Here is a 19,846-nt window from a genome sequence, read left to right on the forward strand (position 1 = left end):
CTGCCTGTCTGTTTTGAACTCCTGGTATTCTATTTTTGGGTCTTCCCATAACAAATTCCACACCAGCAAATTCAGGAACAATCTTTACCCTTCAACCATCAGGCTCCTGAACTGGCATGAATAACCTCAGCCCTGAATCTGATTCCACAACTTGTGAACTCACTTTGAAAGACTCTTTGAAGTGCTCAGTACTATTTATTAACTTATTTATGTCTTATTATTATTTTTTGTATTTGCACTTCTTTGCACATTGGTTGTTAATCAGTCTTTGTGTGTAGTTTTTTATTGATTAGAGCATATTTCTTTGTTGTACTGCAAATGCTTGCAAGAAAATGAATCTCAGGATAATATATAGTGACATGTAAGTACTTTGATAGTAAATTTACTTTGAATGTTAAGCTTTGAAATCCACAGTATTGAATGTAGGTTTGTTTCAGATTCTGAGTAACTCATGCAGGTTGGAGACACAAGAAACAGCAGATACTGGAATCTGGAGCAAAAGTAACAAGTTGCTGGAGAAACTCAGAGAATCAGACAGCATCTTTGGAGGATGCAGACAGTGGATGTTTTGGGTCAAGACCCAGTCCACTTGAATGGTTTCAACAGCAAAGTCAACCGTCTGTTTCCCTCCACAAATGCTTCCAAAACTACTGTATTCCCACAGTAGCTTGATAATTAACTTGCCTAATATAACCGAACAAAAACTATGAAAGCCCCAGTATGTTTCTATAGTGATGGGGTGAGAGTTTGGGGTCAAAAATATTCAAGTCAGTGTTTTTATGTGGTGGTTTAAGCTCTCGAAAACGTGGGAAGGAGGCGACAAGACGTAGTGGCTACTCAAGGGAATCTTATTCAGGAGAGGAGTAATGAGTTAAGCAAATTGGCCAGCCTAATCAGAAGAAAACTAGAGTGAGAGAATTTAAACTTGCAATATACAGTAAACGTTTTTGTTTCTTTTTGGTGTGTCTGTATTTTATAAAACTTGTATTCCCTTCTTCCACAAACTCAATATTTGGCTTGCAGACAATAGTTGTGTTGCAATAAATGAGAAAGTAACATTTTGCATTCCATTTTTCTTCCAGAACTGGCAAGAGAATTGAACTTTTCTGTTGATGATATAAATCAGATTCGGGTTGAAAATCCAAACTCTTTAACCACTCAGAGCTTTATACTGTTGAAGAAATGGATTGTTCGAGATGGAAAAAATGCTACAAGTGAGTTAAGTGGATAAGGGAATGACACATTTTGGGTTGGAACTTATTGGAAAATGCTCGCATTTCCCTTCATGGCACTTGGGAATCCTGTACAAATTCCACAATCTTAAACTTGTTTGCTATTCTGCACTGGCAAATTCCCAACCATTGAAGTTGGACATGAGGAGTTCATGGGCAGAGCCCTGACTTGCAGCAATTCCCAGTACATACACTGGGGACATGCCAGGTTAGACCTAGTGCAGGAACAGCAAGTCCATTCATTTCAAAGGTGAGGAATAACAGTAAGTGTCCTAGTATTCGATAATTTACCACTTTTTAAAAACCTTAATTGTGTCTGTCTACTTTCCAAAAAGTGTTTTAATTAAACAATTTAGTATATTAATAGATTTTAAACATTTTAATTTGTCAAAATACAATTGGCTAATATTTTAAAATACTAACAATTGGTTTGTAATATATTTTATGATTGTTTTAAAATAGACATTCAGAAAATTTCAAGGATTTGACAGGTTTCGCAAGAGGATGAAACATGGGACATTGCTTAGCTGGCTGTCAGTTTGTTTTATGGGTGGAGCACTTCCATGTGTCTGCAACTATGTTATGATAAACCTGGCTGAAGGGCAGGACTGTAGAAGCAGCTTCACAATAGTGAATCTGTAAAAGATGCTAACGTAGATTGTGTATTATGTCCCATTTCTGTATAGAGGATTAACAACTGATGTGCACATTTGTAACATACACAGTCTGTGTAATCTTTTCACAGTTATGCCTTGAGCTGTTAATAGACGCCATGTCTATCAACCTCACAGAGTCAGTTTTTAAAATCATGAAGCTATAGGGTTTTAGAGCAATATGGCTGTTAACACAGTAGGAGACTGTGGCCCAGTGTATGTCCACCTGGCTTTCTGAAAGATCTTCCAATTAATCTGATACTTGACCATTTTTTCTTTAAGTACTTTCAAAACCCTTTTAAGAAGTTAATACTGCATGTACTTCTGCCACCTTTTCAGACAATGTCTTTCTAAAAGAAATTGTTATGTTTTATGGATTCTTATTTTAGCTTTCTGAGATTTTCTTTTCTGGTCCTCTGGGGTTTGAGTGTCATGCATTTCACTGTACTTGTGATAAATAAATCTGAATCTGAATAATTCTGTGAATGTTTTAAGATACAATGGCAAAAAGGACTGTCTGGATCTAAATATATAGTAAGTGGCTTGATTCAGGAAAAAGATTGGAGTTTATCTGCATTGGGAATTAAGTTTCGGATCTGATAGCACTGATGAATATGGAATAGTCCTGGGATTTGCTGGTGTGGGAGGTTTGTCTTGACTGACATCAAATGGAAACCAAAATGTTTTGGTAGAAATGTGGAAAACAGAGCTGAACTATTTTGGAATATAAAGCTTACTTGTTGGATTCCTGTGTGTTAGAAGTGAAAGGGGTCTCAGGCAATGTCTGGATTTAGAGAAGATTCCCCGTGTGCGTCGCATAGTATTCACAGGTTAATGTTTTATCTATAAACAATGATGTGTATTAGTGGATAGTTCAGGATATTTTCTCTAACCCCAAGTGCCCTTGAGGTAGCAGTGGCAGGCTACCACAGTCCAAGTGATGAAAGTGTCAGAGTATTTTTCTATACAGATTTTCTGCATTTTGACTCAGCAATGATTAAGGAATGACAATACATTTTTTGTCATGTATCCTTGGAAAGGACATCCAAATGCAGAAGGCTGTATATTATTCCTTCCCCTTTCTGTCCAAACAGCTAGAGATCATGGGTCAAAGAGGCCATAGTGACTTGTTTCTGTGCATCTTCCCGATGGTATGTGTGGTAAACCATATTTATATGTTGTAACTGGGTTACCTGCCTGGACACGTCCCTCTGCTGACTGCCCCTGTGGTTCCTCCCACAGACCCCTAAATAAAGGTGATTGGGCCTTGGCTCCTCCTCTCAGTCCAGGGACAGACACTCAGCATGGTGGAGGTCACATTTTACTGTGAATAAAATTGATGCACCATCAATAACTCCAAAAGACTGGAAGTAGAGTAAATACTGAAAGGTTTTTATTCACAGTGAAATGTGACCTCCAGCATGCTGCGTGTCTGCCCCTGGACGGAGAGGGGAAGCCATGGCCCAAACGCTTTTATTCAGGGGTCTGTGGGAGGAGCCACAGGGGCAGTCAGCAGAAGAGCGTGTCCAGACAGGTAACCCAATTACAACATATAAATATGGTTTACCACAGTATGTGCTACAGCTCGTGTTAATATTAATGGCAATGCATGGAGTACTATTAATGAGAGCTAGTTTTGTTCTGGATATTATTGAGCTGTATCTGTCCAAGCAAATGAAAAGCAAAAGCAATCCATTGCATTCCTGGTTGGTAGCTGATAGAAAGAATTCAGAAAATTAACTAAGTCACTTGCCTCAGGCATGGTTTTGTGATTAGTTGTGTTAAATTGTGGTCAGTGACGACCCAACCAAAGGAAGTTGTTGGTGAAGAGAAGCATGGGGACATGACAATGGCAATGCTGTTGAATGTCACGGTTAGGTGAATTCAGGGAAGTCAAAATCTGCAGAGCTGAATTATGAACATTGTTTAGACACCTCCTCTTCTGGCACATTGGAGGAAAGCTCATTGGGATGTTTGTCCGACTTCACTGCCTTAATGAGCTTCTGCAGAGATCCCTGGGACTGAGCTGCATTACTGAGCAACCACAAAGTATTCCTTTGTGCTAGCTGTGTCTCTGCTTTGGAGAGGTTCCCAGACATCTCAGAGGGTACAGTGTGAATATTGGGTTTGGAATCTTCCCATCTGCACACAGCACTGTGCACATGGCTGGTCTTCCCATGTGTGTTAGATTTGAATTTCATAGTCATAGTCATAGTTATACTTTATTGATCCCGAGGGAAATTGGTTTTTGTTACAGTTGTACCATAAATAATTAAATAGTAATATGTAAATTATGCCAGGAAATAAGTCCAGGACCATCCTATTGGCTCAGGGTGTCTGACCCTCCAAGGGAGGAGTTGTAAAGTTTGATGGCCACAGGCAGGAATGACTTCCAATGACGCTCAGTGTTGCATCTCGGTGGAATGAGTCTCTGGCTGAATGTACTCCTGTGCCCAACCAGTCCATTATGTAGTGGATGGGAGACATTGTCCAAGATGGCATGCAACTTGGACAGCATCCTCTTTTCAGACACTACCGTGAGAGAGTCCAGTTCCATCCCCACAACACCACATTTGATGAACTTCCCTTTGAACATCTTATCCTTGTAGAACTTTGTTGATAAAGTTTAAGAATTTTGAAAGTTTAGTTCATTATTTAATTATGGGATGGGAGCTAGACAATGACGTTGGGAAATCCATTTCAACTCGGTCAGTTTCCTACCAACATACTACAGATGTTGGTCAGTTGAGAGAAGCAGGGAGACGGTCTACCTCAAATTTCACTTTTTTTTTTGTAAATAAACCCCATTAAAATGTTGCTTTGTCTCACTCACTCAAGGCTGAGTTCATGTTATAATATAACAGAAGAATAATCAATGGACTTCACTTTCTCTGCTAGCATCTTTCATTCTTCATGTACGGAATCATAGCACCCTTTGCAATACCTCAGACTTCTGGGAGGCTGGGAACTTGAAATAAAATCTTAATGTTTGAAAAGCAATTCAAGAGAAAACTGTAATCATTTTCCTGTGATTTTTTAAAAAAATTTTCTTTCTTTTGTAATACGGTAAATGTGTTACTGAAGAAGAATTTCAGATAGTGATTTTTGCGTCTTTTGCCCCTTTGGTGGGCAGATTAAACAGGATGATGAACTCCCATTATTAAATGTTAACAGTGTTGAGAATGAGTGAGTATAGACATTGGATATTCTTCCCTTCAAGTAGGTTCATTCATTCTACCAGAGCATGAGTGACCTGCATCTTCAATCCATTTTGCCCCCTCACCTCCATGTTCTTAGATACTTGACCCTATCAGAAGTCCATAGATCTTCATTCTGAAAACTTCAACTAAGCTTTTGGAGGGCAGGGTGGCAGGAATAAGAGAAAATTTGCAGATGCTGGAAATCTGAGCGACACGCACAAAATGCTGGAAGAACTCAGCAGGCCAGGCAGGCAGATTCCAGGCAAAGAGCACAGTCGACATTTCAGGCCGAAACCCTTCAGTGGGACTAGAGGGAAAAAAAAGCTGAGGAGTAGATTTAAAAGGTGGAGGGAGGAGAGAGAGAAACACAAGGGGATAGGTGAAGCCTGAAGGGGAAGGGGATGAAGTAAGGAGCTGGGAAGTAAATTGGTGAAAGAGACAGAAGGCCATGGAAGAAAGAAGAGTGGGGAGGAGCACCAAAGGGAGGTGATGGGCAGGCAAGGAGCATAGGTGAGAGAGGGAAAAGGGGATGGGAAATGGTGTGGGAGAAGGGAGGTGGGGGGGGGGGTAATACAGGATGTTCGAGAAATTGATGTTCATGCCATCAGGTTGGAGACTACCCAAATAGAATATAAGGTGTTGTTCCTCCAACCTGAGTGTGGCCTCATCACGACAATGGTGCTGGAAAAGGCTTCTGGACTTCTTTGTTTTGGACTCACTCACCTTCTCCATTTCCAAGTAGATGTAAAGCTGGTCCACTTCTTGACCGTACTTTAGCAGATCCTCATGCCTACTTCAGATCCAGCACTAGTCATCAATGACCTTTTAAAAGATTAACTTGCAGATAAGAAAGGCTACTTTATCTGAGGAGAATATTAACAGTGTGTCTTGTGAAAAGTTGCATTTTCTGATGGGATGGATGGCAACTTTTGGAGTGGATTAGCTGTTAAGAAAAACACTGCTGGCTCTGTCTGAGTATTTTGGATCATGATGTTCAGTCAGCATATTTTTTGCTCTCTCTGCAGCTGATGCCTTAAGTGGAGTCCTCAAAAAGATCAATCGAATGGACATTGTGACCTTACTAGAAGGCCCAATATTTGACTATGGTAATGTTTCTGGCACAAGAAGTTTTGCTGACGACAGCAGTGTATTTCTGGATCAGTCTGATGGTAACTTCACGTTTTTACATTTCTGTTTGGGGGAAGATGGTAGTCCACTGAATTAATGCAAAGAACAAAGCACTGTATTTAATTTGTTTCAGTAAATTATTGTCTTTGACAATAACCAGACCAAGTTAATTTTTTAAAGTTTAAATTGATGCAGAATGTTAATGGATTAAAGCCCCAGTAATGCTTTGAAGCTAAGAAGGTTATTCACTAATTTTTGTGCCACAGAATATATTATTCTGATGATACAGTTCACTGATAAGACATGTGAGAATTCAAATGCAGAGAACAGTTTGTTCTGCCGAAGTTTCCAACCTATACATTAATGAAAAGTGTTGAATTACAGCCAGGTAAAATGAGTGTCCTTGCATTGTAGGCTCTTTTTTCCTGCTATTTCACTTTTCTTACAATTGTTTTGTACAGATGCTTCTTTGCAGTTGTAACTACTTCTTTGTCACTCGTCCTCTCTGAACCTGCCGGCACTCCTGCTCTGCCAAGATCAAACTGTCTCTGCTCTCGTCTCGGCTGACTTTTGGAAAATCTGCTGGTTGCGCTCTGCTCACTGATTAGCAAACTGGATCTCCTTTTACTGCGCCTATCCCAGTCTCATTCCAGGCCTATCCCACCCCCAGGGTCACGTGTTAAAGCAGCTTCGGTCACATGAATATTTCTGTTGTTTATGTGCTGTCACAATGTTGATCACTTGAAATCAATTTTTATCTTTTTTAATCAGTGTGCTTATCTGTACATTTGACCTTGTGTTCACATGAATCTTTCCTCTCTTTGCCTTCATCCTGGTCAATAAAATCCATCAGATCTGAAATCATCTTGTAAAAGCTTTCTTCTGTATTTTCCACCTTGTCTTGTTATCATTGTTTTCAGTCATTGTCGAAATTCTGTGAGATTAAATGCCGTGTTTGTAAGCCTAAGAATTAATCCAAAGAGTCACTAAAAAAAAATAAATAGGAATGTGGAGCCTTGTAATTTGATAATAGTTTAAATGGGGCAATAGTGCATTCAATATAACAAGAATTCCAATCAACGTGTACCATAATACAGCATGTCAACATTGGAAACAAGATGTTCATCTTTGTGCAGGGAAAGCACTGGGACAAATAGTGCTCAACTCAACCCTTGTATTCAGTCTGAGTTCCAACCTCAAGAACACCCCCAAAGTCTTCAAGATAATCGCCATTATCAAAGACACGTCATTGCCTTTAATTGAATTTGGTGTTTAGGGACATTCACCATCTGAATGAATAGATTCAAATATGGTTTGTTTTAAGTTCAGTTGCATTCAACATTCAGTTAATTATGAGCATGATGTGAAATAATGAATAAATATAAACTGAAGTTCTTCATGACATTGAGGGGCTGAATGCGTAGTGCATCTGAGTCCAATACCAGATTGGAGGTCCAAGGGTGCTCACTATTGTGAGCAGACACAGAAGTCAATGATGAACTAGGCATCAATGGCTGACTGGTTGGGCTGGCTGGCTAGTTCTCTGTAGCTCAGTAACTCCACTTATCTTCACCTGGGCTTCATGTGGCATTTGATTTAAACAGTGGCAGTAGTTTACCAGCAAAATAACCAACAGCAGCACACTTTAAGGTATAAAAACATCTCAAAGCTATAACGGTCACTGATCTAGAAATGATATTGGGGAGATGGATAAAGCCCAGATGGAAGAAGTTTTAAAGAAAGTCTTCATGGAGAAGGGAGAAGGAGTATGTTCCATATGTGCGGAGCAAGAACAACAAATGAGCAGTATGATCAAACGTTTTTACTAAGTCATGTTAGTCATGGTACACATTGGGAAACCTACAGTTCAGATGCTACGAATTGGGTCCACCAAGATGAAAACGTGGGCACTCCCACACATAGGAGCACCATTCAATTGACTATGTGATTAACTGGCCAAACATGCACCCACCACATTCTCACAATCAATCTGATACGGTATAGAGTATATAAGAACTCTTGTCCAGATGTCTGAAGGGATGGCAGTGAGCACTTGGATGAAAGGAGTAGATTATTGTACAGCTAGCTACAGAAACCCCCCCCCCCCCCCCCCCGACTTCAGAATATATTACCAAGAGACAACAAGTGTAAGTGGATTAGGAGGGAGAGCCAAACTTGCCAATCTGAGTTGAGTGCATTGGATTAAAGATCCACAAACCTTCCCTTCAGCAAATGGTGCTGCTTTAGATATGAAATAATAGGCTTGAATGTATTATCTCACACAGCCAATTAAAAGGGTTGAAACAATTATCATTGGTGAGATGGGGTTGACAAGAAAAGACATGCATGCTGAGCAGAATTTGGCTAACATGGGGTGAGGAAAAACAGCAATCTGGAGAGCAAGGATTCATAATGCTACACGACACAATGTGACTCATTGTTGTATTCTTAGAAGCAAGGGAAACCAAGATTTCAGGGTCACCTGAAGTTAGTATCTACCTCAAGGAACTTGGGTTTTGTGTGCTACTGACTCGTCTGTAAGGCCCATAATGTTCATGGTCCTGGCCTAAGGTGAACCATTGTAAGCATTGTAGAAAAGAAAAATCACTGCTCTGTCACAGCAAAACCACCAGGTTCCCAGCCACTTCATTTACTCACTGCCAGGGTTTTGTGATGGGGTTTTACATTAACCTGATGTTGCAATTTTGTCTTTCCCATCCATCGCCATTAAGTGAAAATCACTGCCAGCTGTCTTCTTGAAGAACACCCTGTTTATTGTCCCTTTTTTTTTATCTAAACAAGAGTGCCAAATGTAACAAAGTTTTAGTAATAGAGTGCATGAACATTTCTGAGCTGCGTAGTCATGTAACCCGGTACATCAATAAGCAGTAAAAATTCAAAGTGCAGCAAATTTCTTTTCACGTTTATTAGGCAAGTGGGGCCTGGGCATATTGGTGTCAGTTTGTTTGTGAAACTTTGTTATTGACATCTCCCATGCAGATTGTTTCAGGTAATTACACAGTCAATTTGGATTAATTAATTTGATAAAATTAAGTTAAGGGTGTCTTTCTCAAGAAGTACTACTTTAGGGCATTCCATTTCCCATTCCCATTTTGACTTGATGGTCCATGGCCTTTACTGCCACAATGAGGCCACTCTCAAGTTGGAGAAACACCACCTCCAACTTGACAGTATTTCTTTACCCCCCACTTTCTTTTTCAAGTACCAGTGCTGGCTCTCCTTTTACCCCTTCTCTTCTTACTTGCCCATCACCTCCCTCTGGTGCACCACCTCTTCCTTCCCTTTCTCCCATGGTTTACTCTCCTCTGCTATCAGATTCCTTCTTCCTCAGACCTTTATCTCCTCCATCTATCGCATCTCAGCTACCTCACTTCATTCCCCCTCCAGCACCCACCTACCTTTTCACCTATCACCTGCCACTGAGTACTTCTTTCCCCTCCACCCACTCTTCTTTCCCCTCCACCCACTCCTCTTTCCAGCTTCTTCCCCCTTCCTTTCCAGTCCGGATGAAGGGTCTTGGCCCGAAACATCGACTGTTCATTCCTCTACATGGGCGCTGCCTGACCTGCTGAGTACCTCCAGCATTGTGGGTGTGTGTGTTCCTCTGGATTTCCAGCATCTGCAGAATCTCCTATGTTTATGTAGGCTAGTTGATTGCTATGTAACTATACGATAGTTGCTTCTGCACAGTTACATTTCACCATCAGTGTTGAGTAAGTTCACGTTGTGTTACCATTACTTGTCGTGTTTCTGTATGCGATCCTGCATGTTGTCTGTAGTTTGTTCCATTGTGTTTTTGCTCACTCAGGCTACTCTTCCATCCATGCGGAGCTGCTGACACCGGCTGCGTTAAGCTACTTGCCACCCACCCCTCTTCACTGTGATGATTATTTTAGTAATTACCCCAGTGTACAATCAGCTTCCCCAACTCCCCACGAAGTTAGTCTGGCAACAAAAGAATTATCACCTATCAGCGATGCTGAGGAAATTTCAGCAGAAGTTACTCATGCTGATTTGCCTGGGCCCTCTCTGGTGACAGATGAGGCGGTCGCTTCCTCGCCTGGGAAAGTGGATGAGCCAGAAGGTACCAAATGTGACTCTGACTTCCAGCCCAAGAGTGGTACCATTTGTGTTGCTCATCTGTCCACTAATATAGAGCAGGTGGGTCATGTCCAGTCAGAGAAGGATGAATACATGGCCGAACAAAAGGTGTCTCCCAATCAGGCGCAGCAAGAAGGAAGATCTGATGCACACAGTACTGAGGATCTTGAAGGGTTCATAAGAGACATGGAGATGGTGCAGCCAATGCGAAGTTCCAGAGGTTCAGAGGATGAGGAGGTGACAAAGGAAAAAGTCCACACGCTTCACCCTGCTCAGATTTCCCAGAAAGAATTTTTTACAGTTCCAGGTTGGCACAGTGATGCATCCAGTGTAGACGTGGAACCACCAACTCCGAAGAGCTGTCACCTGAGTACTGATGATCTGGATGAAGGCAGTGCCAAGTAAGTGGGATATTCTCTTACCGCTGTCGCGATGAAACTTGTGTGTTGCAGAGGGTGATGACACCACTCTCCTACCCTAAAACCCATTTGCTATAGTGCCACTTGTATCTCCAAGGTGCTGTCAGTTGAAGTATTCTAGTAATACGGCAATTGTGCTTTGCAGTGCACATGCATTTAGTGATTAAAGATCATCTTTATTTGTTACATGTACATCGGAACATACAGCAAAATGCATCAAATCAAATCGAATCAGTGAGGATTGTGCTGGGCAGCCAGCAAGTGTCACCATGCTTCTGGTGTCAACATAGCTCACTGGGGCCCACAACTCACTGACCCTAACTGTACAACTTTGTTTGATGGGAGGAAACTGGTGCACCCAGAGGAAACCCAGCCAGTCACGTGGAGATCGTACAAAAGCAGTGGGAGTTGAACTCCGCTCTTACAGCTGGTGCTGTAATAGTGTTACGCTAACCACCACACTACCGTACATGCCACTTAGAAGAATCCCATAACCTGTAGTGCAGTCACGACCTGATCATCTGGCTGATTGATATTGGTCGAGGGATAAATGTTCGGCAACCCGCTGGGGAGGGAATAATGCCCTTCAGAATATTGTATTGGATTGCTTTGCATTCATTTTACAGAGCAGGTTTGACCTTAGTTTAATGTCTCAAGCAAAAGACAGCATCTCCAATCATGCAGTTCTGCTTTAGTACTGCGCTCATTTTGACATATTAGACTTTATGCTCAAGTCTCTGACATTGGACCTGGATGCATAACTTTCTGGATCAGGAAAGGAGAACGTTACCAGCTGATGGGATTTTCCTTTTTTGTCTGTTGGTTGTGAAACAACTGTAAACGGTCCATCTAGTTTATACTGCCATAACAGAAATGGAAAGTTTTGTCTAGTTAGTTCTCCTAAAGCAGGGGTTTCCTAATCTTTTTTTAATGCCATAGACCCCTTCCATTAACTGAGGGGTCTGTAGACCCCAGGTTGGGAACTCCTGTCCTAAAGGATGATTATTATGAGTACCTTGCATTAATACAACAGTGTGTTAGAAGTCACATTATTCAAGTGTTTTTTAAGGGATGCATTTTTTTATTATTCAGCATCTTCACCTCCTTGTCAGCATTTGCTCCGCTTCTGTTCCCCTGAGACCCCCGCAGTAGTGTCCTGTTGACTTTCAGTCTATGCCAACCCTATGCTAAAGGGTGTGAATGCAGGGACTTAATGGAACAGGAACTTTATGATTCTCCAGCAGCAATATTAGACACTTAGAAAGCAAGTTTAGTGTCACATCACCTGTATTGTGCAATTGAGTGGTGGGAAGTGTCACATACATGTAATCCCACCCCTATATCATAAGCTGCACTCTTTCCATATTTGTATTTTTAACAATAGTTTGGGAAGTAGGAAACTAGTTGTCTTCTGTGTCATTTTTTTTTTTTTTTTGCAATTCAGGTCAGTGAGCTGTGAGCTTTCCCACTGAAGTGTGTCAGGGTCCTTGCAAGGATGAGGTGTCCATGATATATATATATATATGCAGACAGCTTCTTTTATAAATGCAGACTTTAAAACAAAATGATGGAGACAGTTGGCAACAAAATGTGACAGAATCACAAGAGGAACGATTATTTTAAAGGTTGGAAGTGAGGAAGGTATGGTTTATATGCAATTTGTTTAATTTACTTGCGAACCCTTGAGCACACTGACACACCCGAATCAGACTGTGGGCTGATTGACCCATCTGAACAGGATCCAACAGTGTCAGTGTTTGTCATTCTGCAACAAGTACAGAAAGAGATAATAGAAAAAACAAGAGCAAAATTCTAGAGAGTTTAATCTGTTTTTGAGGTGGCCATGGTAATGAAAAGGAAATAAAGCCTTCAGCAGTAACAACAATCTATAGAATTTATGTTTAAACTGGTCCCAACAACAAGGTAGGCTGATTTCTGCACCCAAGTCTCTATGTGTGCTTCCCTTGTGTAAACTTCAGCAATGCTGATGTGTTCAATTCCCCAGATATCCCCAGAAGGAAAATGAGCTGATTGACCTCGTGGTAACAGAATACAAGGACTGGAGAATTTTTATATTTGACATGCATTGGAAACTGTAATGATGGCAATAGTGCAAAGCTATAAACACTGCACTAGTAGTTCTGAGGTCTGGGTGTATAATCCAAAAAATGGAATTCCACATCATGATTTAGGAATTTATTTTAAAACTTGTGTAGATGGAAATCAAATATCAAATAAGTGCCCAATGGGTTCTCTGATGCGCATTATGTATTAGTTGAGGGTGGTAAGAAGGTGGAACAAACTGCCTGCAGGAGTGGTGGATGCAGGTTCAATTTCAACATTTAAGAGAAGTTTGGTAAGTACCTGGATGGGTGGAGTTTGGAAGGCAATGGTCCAGGTGCAGGTTAGTGGAACTGGGCAGAATAATAGCTCAGCACAGACTAGGTAGGTCGAAGAGCCTGTTTCTCTGGTGCAGTGCCTTATGACTTTTAAGACCTACTATCCTCACACAGTCTCCACTGTACAAGGGTTTACTCCAGTATCAAAGTTCTTGAAGTTTAACTGTCTTCTGAGATGGCCTAGCAAGCTCCCGATTGTATAAAAACTGCTTCTAGCTGTTCAAGAACAAAGCTCAGCATTGTCTTTCAGGGCATCCAGAACTGGGCATTAAATACACACACACACACACACACACACACACACACACACACACACACACAATGCTGCAGGAACTCAGCAGGTCAGGCAGCATCTTTGGAGAGGAATGAACAGCTGATGTTTCAGGCCAAGATCCAGAGCTGATGAAAGATCTCAGCCCGAAATGTTGACTGTTCATTCCTCTCCATAGCTGCTGCCTGACCTGCTGAGTACCTCCAGCATTTTGTGTTTGCTCCACTGGATCTCCAGCATCTGCAGAATCTCTTGTGTTCGAAATGTACATATCCTGAGTGCATTATAAAAGACATCAGTGCAGATTAATGTTTACATTCAAAACTTGGACAAAATTAATTAAATTATGTGATGTGTGGCTCCAAGCAGAAAAGACATTTTAACCATATTTTCATAATTTTGCAGACTTCAGGAACAAAGCATCAAAAATGAACTTGCTGGATCGGTCAAGTTTCATTTGAAAGGACCTGTTTTAAAACCGGAAGAGAATGGGGAGCTTGACTTGCACAGGCTGGAACGTCAAAAGGAGTCAAGTCCTTTGATTCAGGAGGATATGCCTATAACATCGCATGACCGAAAAACGGTGAATGGGAAGGTGCAGAAACGCTCGGCGCTAATCACAGAACAAGTGGAGTCAGTGAAGGAGATGCAGGCAGACACCAGGCGGATGGGGGCAGAGGAGCATGGAGCCGGTGGGTTTGGTGTGGAGAAGAAACCGAGTTGGGGCACACCAGAGGGGATTAAATCAGGAACAAACATCAGGGTTGAAGGACCTCTACCAGCAGAACACAAAGCTCAGGTGAAAGAATTTTCCTTCATGTGCATGATATGTTCTCATTGTTAAACAGTAATACTTCAGTGTTATCTGTCAGAGCCTTGGGTCTATCTCCTTAATCCTCTATAGTTTAGAAACCGAATTTTGCCTCTGCAAAAGTGACTGTTTTGTGCTTTTATTATTAATTAATCATATTGAGCAATCCCTTTCCTGCCAGATGAGTTCTTCCCAATGGAAGCAAAATAATTCTCCATAAATCTGCTCTGATAACAGGTTTAAAATGAGAAAGGTGTGGCTAAATCAGATCCATGCTGTGAGATTAATGCAAAATCATGTGTTCCTAGGGATAGAGAGATTAACCCCAAGTCTGGAGCTCCATTAACAGGTCACTTGGAGGAAAGGTAACCCAGAGAAATTGTACCCATCTCACTCCTGTCTCAGTCCTCCTCTCACTCACTCACATCCTCGGCTATGGTTAGCCATCACCAAAGGAAGACTGAATATACAGTGTAACAAGATATGATGAATTATTTGTATTTGAACAGAAGCAGATTCAGACATCTGATAATTACAGGGGTCAATAATTAGATATGTATACATCATAGAACTACCTGCTAAAATATGGCAGGATTATCATCCTGTGCATTTTATTGTTGTCAGCAGTGAATTAATTAGTCTTTTGGGAACTGTTCTTTGCTTCCAGATGACATTTGGCATACATCTTGAGTGCTTTACCTGCAGAGATACCATGACTTGTAGCCCATGGCTTTCTTTCAAACTGATGTGCTAGCTTTAGTTTGCTCAAGAAAGTTCACATTCAAAACAGCTATCCAGATTAAACTGAAGGAGAAGTGGAAAATGTTAACTTGAACCTGAAAATATTGCATTTAGTATTCTAGTAATATATTCCAGTTAATTTGATTGCACTACCTAATATGTTACTCATGAACTTTACAGATTTGAAGTCTGCTCCTGGTAACACATGCTTATGTTAAAATCCTGATCCCCAAACTCCTAATGTTTTTCCTTCAAATGCTGTCATGAGCAGATCTAATTCTCTGGAAAAAAAACTGCTCACCTTGACCAACTCACAAAAAGCTGCATTCATTGGGAAAGAAAGTGTCTGCCTTGGTCACTTAAATAGTGAAATATTTGGGTGAGGTGATTAAGTTACCCTTTGCAGTTAACTGGAAACATCTGAGCAACTGCCATGGCAACCTTGATGGGTTGTATATCGTTCTTTCCTTTAAGGAAGAGTTTTAATTGTTGGTCTCGGTCACTGATGCAACTATTTGAAACCTAGTACCCAATGGTTGGTCAGTCCTGTGTGGGGCAGGCTAGGTAAGTGTATGTATTTATATCTGTTTGGTCAGCTGTCACACTACATGCCATCTCTTAACATAATGTGCTAACATGCATTAATTAGGTACTTGGAGAGAATGAGTCTAACTCAAATGAGGAGGAGTTTGCCACAGCCAGGGTGATGCTGAAGGTATCCATACTGTCCTGGCTTGTTCTGCATTGCTTGGAGATGGTTTTGAACTGTGACTGTCTTCTTGTTTGTATTCTCCAGACTGAAATATTTGGACTTTTTTGAGCTCAAGCATGTCTTTCACAAGCTCTTTCAAGTATGTAAAAAAATTAAAAAGAGATGAGAGTGGATATAGGACCGCTAGAAAATGAAGCAGGAGAAATAATAATGGGAGACAAGGAGATTGCAAATTAACTAATTGAGTATTTTGCATCGGTCTTCACTGTGGAAGACACTAGTGTGCCAGGTGTTGTAGTGTGTGAAGGAAGAGAAGTGGGTGCAGTTACTATTACAAGGGAGAAGGTGCTCAAAAAGCTGAAAGACCGAAAAGTACATAAGTCACTCGGACTAGATGAACTGTACCCTAGGGTTCTGAAAGAAGTAGCATTAGAGATAGTGGTAGCATTAGAAATGATCCTTTAAAAAACATTGGATTCTGGCACGGTGCTAAAGGACTGGAAAATTGCAAATGTCACTCCACACTTTAAGAAAGGAGGAAGGCAGCAGAAAGGAAATTATAGACCAGTTAGCCTGACCTCAGCGGTTGGGAAGATGTCAGAGTCAGTTGTTAAGGACTTGGTGACACAGGATAAGATAGGACAAAGTCAGCATGGTTTCCTTAAGGGAAAATTCTGCCTGATGAACCTGTTGGAATTCTTTGAGGAGATTACAAGTAGGATAGATAAAGGGGATGCAGTGGATGTTGTATATTTGGACTTTCAGAAGGCCTTTGACAAGGTACCACACATTAGGCTGCTTACCAAGCTCAGGGCCCATGGTATTACAGGAAAGTTATTGACATGGTTAGAGCATTGGCAGACTGGAAGAAGGCAGCGAGTGGGAATAAAAGGATCCTTGTCTGGTTGGCTGCCAGTGAATAGTGGTGTTCCGCAGGAGTCGGTTTTGGGACCACTTCTTTTTTATGCTGTATATAAATGATTTAGATGATGAAATAGATGGCTTTGTTGCCAAGTTTGCAAATGATACAAAGATTGGTGGAGGGGCAAGTAGTGTTAAGGAAACAGGTAGGAGGCAGAAGGACTTAGATAGATTAGGAGAATGGGCAAGAAAGTGGCAAATTAAATATAATGTTGGAAAATGCATGGTCATGCACTTTGGTAGTAGAAATAAATGTGCAGACTATTTTCTAAACGGGGAGAAAATCCAAAAATCTGAGATGCAAAGGGACTTGGAAGTCCTTGTGCAGAACATCCTAAAGGTTAACTTGTAGGCTGAGTCGGTGGTGAGGAAGACAAATTACATGTTAGCATTCATTTCAAGAGGTCTAGAATCCAAGGGCAGGGATGTGATGCTGAGGCTTTATATGGGATTGGAGAGGCCTCACCTTGAGTATTGTGTACAGTTTTGGGCTGCTCATCTTAGAAGAGACGTGCTGGCATTGGAGAGGGTCCAGAGGAGGTTCCCAAGGATGATTCCAGGAATGAAAGGGTTAGTATACGAGGAACATTTGATGGCTCTGGGTCTGTACTTGTTGGAGTTTAGAAGGATAAGGGGGGATCCCATTGAAACCTTTTGAATATTGGAAGGCCTAGACAGAGGAGATATGGAAAGGATGTTTCCCATGGTGGGAGAGTCTAGGACAAGAGGGCACAGCCTCAGGATAGAGGGCGTCCATTCAAAACAGATGCAGAGAATTTTTTTTTCACCAGAGGGTGGTGAATTTGTGGAATTTGTTGCCACGTGCAACTGTGGAGGCCAGGTCGTTGGGTATATTTAGGGCAGAGGTTGATAGGTTCTTGATTGGACATGGCATCAAAGGTTATGGGGAGAGGCTGGGAAATGGTGTTGAGGAGGAGAAAAAAAGGGATCAGCCATGATTGAATGGCAGAACAGACTTGATGGGCCAAATGGCCTAATTCTGCTCCTTTGTGTTATGGTCTTTGGTCTAAGCTCTATTAGTTTGATTAATATTGTTCTAATTATCTTTAGCTCATTGCGTATTAATATTCAAGAAAATTTCACTTCCATGTTTAATGATCATTTTTCATTTTGAGAATCTTGCTATTCCTGGCTTCATTTTCCACCATTTTCCTTAATTATACCATTTGCTTGATCTTTTTACTTTGTAATGCAGCACATCCCAGCAATTTATCTAGATGTTTAAAAGGACAATGGTTGCCAGTTATAGAGTCATAGAGAGTGACATCGCAGCAACAGGCTCTTTGGCCTATCTAGTCCGCGCTAAACTATTATTCTGCCTGCTCCCACTGACCTGTATCTAGAGTGCTTTCAAGTTCTCCAAATCAGGCAAATGTTCTATGATATCGCCAACAGAAACTTCTGAATATCAGTATCAAGAGTATTAAGAGTTCTCAGCTCATTCTCACAGAACGCATACCGCCAGAGATCACCATAACACAGGATACCAGCCCCAGATGAGAGGCACTGTGGACGGCGCAGTGAGAAGAAGCAGAGCTGTGTTAAGTGAGCCAGGATCTGCGCTAAGCTAAAAGCCACGCCCTTCAAGTCCCATTTCTGAGTGCCCTCTTTGCAAACACCCAATCAATCACTAATAAAATGGATGAAATCAGACTGAGACTTACCATACAGAGGAAATTACTTGACTGCTGCGTGACAATCTTATCCAAAAACCTGGCTTGGTCATAACATACCCAATGTAGCTATTGAGCTAGTAGACTGCACGGACCACCAGGGCAACAGAACGCAAGATTCTGGTAAGAAATCAGGTTATGGCTTATGCATTCATGTTAACAATGCCTAATGCACAAACTCTGTCATCATTGATATCCCAGCCTGGAATATCTCATGCTAAAGTGCAGGCCTTTCCATATGCCGAGAGAATTTACAGTTGTTTACTTCACATTGGGCTACGTTGCACCAAAGCCAACATTAAGATAATATTAGCACAACTGTATGAGGGTATCAATAAGTAATTGCCCACCTTCATCGTAGATGGTGATCTCAATCAAGCCAACCTTAAGACAGTATTTCCTAAGTTTTGCCAGAATGTGAAATGCCCCACAAGGGGCAACAATACACTGGACCAGGCTTATTCCAATAAACCTGGCGCGTACAGGGCTTTGTCCATGCCTTCACATGGGACTGTACGACTACCTATCTTTATTTCTAATCTAAGCATAAAGATCAGTGATAAGGAAAGCAAGTCAGTGACGTATGGCCCGAAGGAGGCGTCTCACAGCTTCAGGACTGCTTTGAGTGCACAGACTGGAAACTGTTTCCACGCCAAGCAACACAAGGTTTGGGAATTGATGTGGAGGAATACACCACCACGGTCATGCACTATCGTAAATACTGTGTAGATGAAGTCACCAGCATTAAAAATATCTCTATTCCCAAATCAGAAACCATGGGTGAAAAATGAAGTCTGGAACCTGCTCAGGGCTCAAGATGCTGCTGCATACAACAAAGCCAGGTCAAACCTCAAAAAGGCATAAAACCACCAAGTACAGATACTAGCAACAGTTGGAGACACACTTCAATAACGTCACCAACCCCCGATACATGTAGAAAGGCATCAAGCCCATCAGTAACCATAACGGAAAGGACTCCTCTCCTGCAAAAAGCAGCATCACACTAGCTGAGGAGCTAAACAATTTCTTTGTTCCATTTGACAGGGGGAACAATGAACCAGTGATAAAAGCCTTGACACTGGAGGGGGACATAACGCTGATCCTGAGCACACAGGGTGAGACATACTCTCCAGCAGCACCAACACACACAGAGCAGCTGGACTAGACGGCGTACCTGGGCAGGTCCTCAAGGAATGCACTGACCAGCTGGCAGAGGTTTTTACTGAAATCGATCACCTCACTCTGTCCCTTGCTGTCATCCCTGCATGCTTCAAAACATCAACCATCCTACCAATCCCAAAGCAGTTGGCAGTAACATGCTTCAACAACTACAGACTGATTGCCCTCTCCTCCAAAGCCGCCAAGTACCTGCAGAGACTGGTTATGTCCCACATTAATGTCGCCATCCCTGCTATTCTGGACCAGCATCAGTTTGCCTGTAAGGAAAACAAATCAACCGAGGACACTCTCCACATCATAGTGGAACACTTGGAACATGAAGATACCTGTGCCAGGATGCTTTTTATTGACTACTGTTCTAACT

The 19,846-nt window shown here is 41.6% G+C and overlaps 1 protein-coding gene across 2 annotated transcripts in view; it reads left to right on the forward strand.

Annotated features, from left to right (window-relative positions):
* The window catches only part of ank3b (ankyrin 3b), a 390,132-nt gene that overhangs the window by 359,416 nt on the left and 10,870 nt on the right, over window positions 1-19,846 (forward strand). For both annotated transcript variants that reach the window (XM_072239211.1, XM_072239212.1), the window contains 4 exons: window positions 1,083-1,214; window positions 6,111-6,254; window positions 10,043-10,736; window positions 13,830-14,223. In XM_072239211.1, the coding sequence (XP_072095312.1) occupies window positions 1,083-1,214; window positions 6,111-6,254; window positions 10,043-10,736; window positions 13,830-14,223 (1,364 nt within the window). The remainder of the gene's footprint in view (window positions 1-1,082; window positions 1,215-6,110; window positions 6,255-10,042; window positions 10,737-13,829; window positions 14,224-19,846) is intronic.

The sequence above is a fragment of the Mobula birostris genome, chromosome 21 (assembly GCF_030028105.1).
Source record: "Mobula birostris isolate sMobBir1 chromosome 21, sMobBir1.hap1, whole genome shotgun sequence".
Lineage (NCBI taxonomy): Eukaryota > Metazoa > Chordata > Chondrichthyes > Myliobatiformes > Myliobatidae > Mobula > Mobula birostris.